Source organism: Hordeum vulgare, chromosome 2H, assembly GCF_904849725.1.
Source record: "Hordeum vulgare subsp. vulgare chromosome 2H, MorexV3_pseudomolecules_assembly, whole genome shotgun sequence".
NCBI classification, from domain to species: Eukaryota; Viridiplantae; Streptophyta; class Magnoliopsida; order Poales; family Poaceae; genus Hordeum; species Hordeum vulgare.
Window position 1 is genome coordinate 388,327,445 of NC_058519.1, and position 5,393 is coordinate 388,332,837.

General features: G+C 43.7%; 1 protein-coding gene and 1 pseudogene across 1 annotated transcript; both read left to right on the top strand.

The window, feature by feature from the left end:
- Positions 1-474: 474 nt before the first annotated feature.
- LOC123430138 (glutathione S-transferase T3-like) lies at positions 475-1,917 on the top strand. Its single transcript, XM_045114042.1, has 3 exons — positions 475-973; positions 1,182-1,344; positions 1,421-1,917. The coding sequence occupies exons 1-3, from the start codon at positions 681-683 to the stop codon at positions 1,745-1,747; spliced, it is 783 nt and encodes a 260-aa protein (XP_044969977.1). The 5' UTR covers positions 475-680; the 3' UTR covers positions 1,748-1,917.
- Positions 1,918-1,936: 19 nt separating this feature from the next.
- On the top strand, positions 1,937-3,789 carry LOC123427501 (annotated as a pseudogene).
- The last annotated feature ends 1,604 nt before the right edge of the window (positions 3,790-5,393 follow it).

Here is a 5,393-nt window from a genome sequence, read left to right on the forward strand (position 1 = left end):
GGCTTGTTGGGAGCATTATGCCTCCACACCGCTCCAAACGGAGATTAGCATCCGCAAAGGTGTGAACTTCGGGATACATTATCGTCTCCGCATGCCTCGTTATCTCTTACCCGAGCCCTTTACTTATGCACTTTACTTTGTGATAGCCATATTGTTCCATGTTATATTTCTTGCTGTCACTTAGTTATTTATCTTGATTAGCATAAGTTGTCGGTGCACATAAATGAGCCTAGTTGTTTTAGGTTTTGTGTTTGACAAATTAAACATTAGTTTTATTTCGCATTTGTTCAAACCTAAACCGTAATTACTTTAAAGCGCCTATTCACCCCCCCCCCTCTAGGCGACATCCATGTCTTTTGAGTTGGCCTTCCTCCTTTAGAGCAACTCCAATAGTCCCATTCAGCAGGCTATAAGGAAGTACACATCAGCAAAAATCTGAGGTGGAGAAAAAAAAACAAAGGAGAGAGAAGGAGCGGGCGTTTCGTGAGTCGCCGGGCTAATGCACACAACGCGAGAACGTGCAGCCCGCTTGCAGCCCGATGCGAGCGCTAGCGCCGACGCTATCGATCCCCTGCATCTCGCGTGCGTCGTGCGCTTCTCCTTCCCCCTCTGCGCGCGAAATCCATCCCCAAATCGCCACCACTCCCGAACCCTAGAACAGCCGCCGGCGCCGCATCGAGATGGGTCAGCAGTCCAAAAGGACTCGTGCGCCGGTGCCTCGGCTCGTCCTGGCTGTGCTCCCGCACCTCGTCCAGCCGCCGCCGCCGCACCTCGTCCAGCCGCCGCCCCACCTCCTCGTCCAGCCGCCGCCCCACCTCGTCCAGGCGCCGATGCCACCACACGAGCCCGAATCCGGCGGCTCGATTCCTCCACGACCACCAAAGGCAGCGACATCCTCTGTATCATCCTGGAGCCCCCAGATGCAAGCCCCCTTGTGGTACACGAATCTGGATGATTTGAATGCAGAAACATGGTATGTGTTTGTTCCCCTGGTTAATCTGCTGTGTGATAAATCTATTTAAGTATTGTCTGAAACTCTGAATATTATCTGAAACTCAGCTATGCATTTTATCTGAAATTTGCCTGAAATGCAGCTATGCATTTTATCTGAAACTCTGAATATTCAGAACTTGTTGTTTTCTTTGAAATAAATCTGATGGTTTTAAGTATTGTCTCGACAGGGGAGTGGATTCTCATCCACCTGGTGGGTTCCTTGGTTTCTTTAAGGATGCCAGCAACGTGAATTCATCGCAACAAATCAAGGAAAAAGATGACAGCAATGGTGTCGAGTGTGCAAGGACTGAAAAGCGCTTGCTGTGGACAAAAGATGAAGATCTTAGATTGGTAAGCTTTTATTCATGTTGTTCTCCATGTGTTACATTACTAGTAGAAGAATAAACCTCTTTTGGTAATATTATAGGTTGGTGCTTGGTTGAATAATTCAAACGGTCCAATCCAATCAAATTACAAGAAGAACGACCAATATTGGAAAGAAGTTGCTGCTGTCTACAATAGTACCACCCCCAAAAACAGGGAAAGGCTAGTCAAGCAAGTGAAGGATCGCTTTGCGAGAATTAAGAAAAGGGTTGCATGGTTTTGTGGGAGTTATAAGGAAGCTAATGCATTGTATGCTAGTGGTGAATCTGACACAGACTTGAAGAAGAGGGCAATGCAAACTTATGAGGCAGATCACAAAGAAGACGGCCCATTTATGTTTGAACGTTGTTGGGAAGTTCTAAAAGATTAACCAAAGTGGGATGCATATTTGGAACGCCTAGAAGATGTGGAGCCTGACAAGAGGAAGTTTAGTGTTGATGACGAAGTGGGGCAACATTTTACACTAGATGATGATAAAGAGCAACGCCCACCGGGTGGCAAGACAGCTAAGGATCAGCGGAAACGAAAAACAAAGGATGAAGGTTGTACTAGATTCCGCATGAATAAAAACCTCTTCCTACGCATTGTGAATGCCCTTGGTCAGTGGTCTCCCTATTTCACTTATAGGGCAGATTGTTCTAGCCGAATAGGACTCTCACCATTGCAGAAGTGTACTGCAGCCATGCGAATGCTAGCGTATGGCACTCCTGCAGATGCCCTTGATGAGTACTTGAAGATTGGGAAGTCCACTTCATTAGAGTGTATGGACAAGTTTGCACGGGGTGTGATTGCGGTGTTTGGCGGGGAATACTTGCGACGCCCAACAGGAGAGGATATTGAGCGTTTGCTTCAGGTTAACGAGTCTCGTGGTTTTCTTGGAATGTTAGGGAGTATTGATTGCATGCACTGGCGATGGGAGAAGTGTCCTTTGGCATGGAGGGGGCAATTCACCCGCGGTGATTATGGAGTGCCAACAATGATCCTAGAAGCTGTTGCTTCCCAAGACCTTCGTATTTGGCATGCTTTCTTTGGAATTGCTGGGTCAAACAATGACCTAAATATGCTCAACCAGTCCCCACTGTTTTTTGCGCCTTGAAAGGAGAAGCCCCTCAAGTTCAGTTTTCAGTCAATGGAAATGAGTATAGCAGAGGTTACTACCTTGCTGATGGTATATATCCAGAGTGGGCTGCCTTCATGAAGACCATACCACTTCCCCAAACAGAGAAACATAAGTTATTTGCCAAGCATCAAGAAGGGGCAAGGAAAGATGTGGAGCGTGCTTTTGGGGTATTGCAGTCCCTCTTTACCATTGTTCGCCGGCCTGCACGGCTATGGCAGAGAAAGAGTGTTGGAAGGATCATGCGAGCATGTGTGATTCTTCATAATATGATAGTCGAAGATGAGAGAGATCAGGTTAACGTTCATATTGACTTGAATGAGATTCCGGGGGCTTCATTTGCTCTACCTCCTGAAGTGAATGTTGGTGGTAATCTCTGTTTTGCTGATGTACTGCGTAGAAAAGCTACTATCCGTGCTCGTCCACAACATACCCAGCTCAAAAATGATTTGGTCGAGCATATTTGGAGTAGGTCTCGAAATAATCATCACACTTACTCACGGTGGGATAACGATCTTTGCATTTTACTGTTCTTTTTTCTTCCTGTAACATTGAGGATCAACATTATATCTTACGTGTATTTTATTCTAGGACAATGCTATAATATGGTGATTGTTGGAGTGCCTGGAGGTTGCAGTGGCCATCAAGATCAAAATAAATGGGTGGTTTACGAGAGATCTTACCTATGTTTGGTTTATGCTTTTTTATGAAGACTCAAGTAATGTTTAAGTGTCATGTCATGCTGCTATGTGCCATCAGTTTGGTGATTATTCTCGTCCAGGTCGAAATGAACGGCTTGTTGTTGGACGTGTAATTTTTTTTATGTTTGGTTAATGCTTCACTATGCAGACTTAAGTATTGTTCAACTGTATTGTCATGGTCTTGTGCACATTTGTTTAATGTTGTTTATTAATTTGGTTGAATGCCATATTTGTATTCTGGTTGAGAAATGAGATGGCCACAAAGATGCATCTTACATTGAATCACAGCAGGTGATATGCACAATATTTATTACAATCAGTTTTGTAGCCAACCTAATAGTTAGCCTATTGTATGTGTGAAGGCTTTATGTGATGTGGCAATGGTTATAGCCAGCAGCCGGCTGTATTATTAACCATGCTCTTAGAACAAAAAAGGAAAGCTACCTCATACGTGCCTGCTGGCACGGCCCCTGGCGTCTCTCAGCGTGCCCGCGTCACCCACATAAAGATGCAGGACCGCGCGACCCCGCTGGGCCGCCCTTGACTAGTCCACCCTACGAGGGCCTCGGGAGCACGCGTGGGGGCTTCGCGTAGCTCTAACGATGTTTGCAGACATGGGCCTCGCGAGGCAGGGGTCGTCACGAAGGTCTTGCCCGTGAAGTTTAATGATGAACCGTGCTGAATCCATGACATGCGTCGCGTCTTGAATCACATGCAAACGGGTTTGGGTATCCTAGTTTCATGGACCCGACAAAACCACATTTGAACTGTCCGGATTAAATGAGGACGGACGGTTTGAGGGTCACCGCTAGAGATGCCCCAAAGTTACAATACATCAAATACGAATGACCTGCTTAATTATTATCTGCTTCAATTCTAGGATTATTGCAAACAGATTAATTTTACCTTTATAAATCCGTGGTCTGTGTAGGTTTGGTCGTCAGTCCATGGGGTACTGCAAGACAACAACATTAGCTACAAAACTAACTTTAATTACAACTACATCAGTGGTGTCCATGATGTGACAGTGTGGCCTATGGAATCTCGTTCATTTATAATTATCGTGTAAGATTATTTTACATTCGAATCTTTTATATGCGCCAATAGAAATATAGAATATAGATTCATGATTGCGACCTGTGGAAGCTTCTTTGATCATTGCGGCTGTGTACGTGGCATGGGAGAGGGTGTGTGGATTGGTAACCCTAGCGAGTTGCTGTGAGCGGTTGCCAAATTTTTTTAAAGAAAAAAGATAATTAGATTGCGAAAACCGCATGGCCATTAACCTACTCCTCCGTTCCTAAATATATAATATTTTTGAGATTGTACTATAAATTACATACCGATGTATATAGACATATTTTAGAGTATAAATTCACTTATTTTACTCCGTATGTAGTCTTCTAGTGAAATCCCTAAAAGTTCGTATATTTTGAAATGGAGGGAGTATAACAGTGTGGTATAACAGAAAAGAAAGGCCCATACATAATGAATTAGCTATAAAATACTTTCTTTATATCGTTGAAAAGAACTAGTTTAGTTTTTTTTAACAAGTGTTTCGAAACAAAAGAAATAACAAATACTCCATTTTTATTAAAGTATAAGACGGTTTTTGAAGCTATTCGTGTGGAGTGGCCAATAATGCACAGTATATGAGAATAATAACACGGAGTATATATTTATGGCTGTGTTCCAAGACAATGACGGATCATGATTGTGCCTAAAATCTAATTGTGCTCTTGATGTGAATGGGCAACTGAATATAGGAGACCACACAGCTCGCCAAACATGTTGGTGGATAGGGCTGAAGCTTGCTTTTGTCCCGATAGCTACATACACTCCACCTGTACCTGCCATTCCGCCCACTCGATCACTACACTACTGTTCCAAACGGCTCCATTGATCCTCCTGTGTAATCCATTAAGAGCATCTATAGCCAGCGTGGCCAAATCCGGCCATCTATATGCCCGCAGACGCGTCTGAACATGTTTATGGGCATCGAGACGATCTTTTATATTTCGTTTTGTGCATCTATATATCTCATATTTAGACTCACAAATCCGTATAAAATCATGCACGTCGATCATCCGATATAAATTATGTGAATCAACAATTTTTTTTAAACGAATTGTTGAATATATGTGTTGCATGTATATTGCGTATAGCCTAGCCCACCTCCTAGTTATGTATAGTTGAGG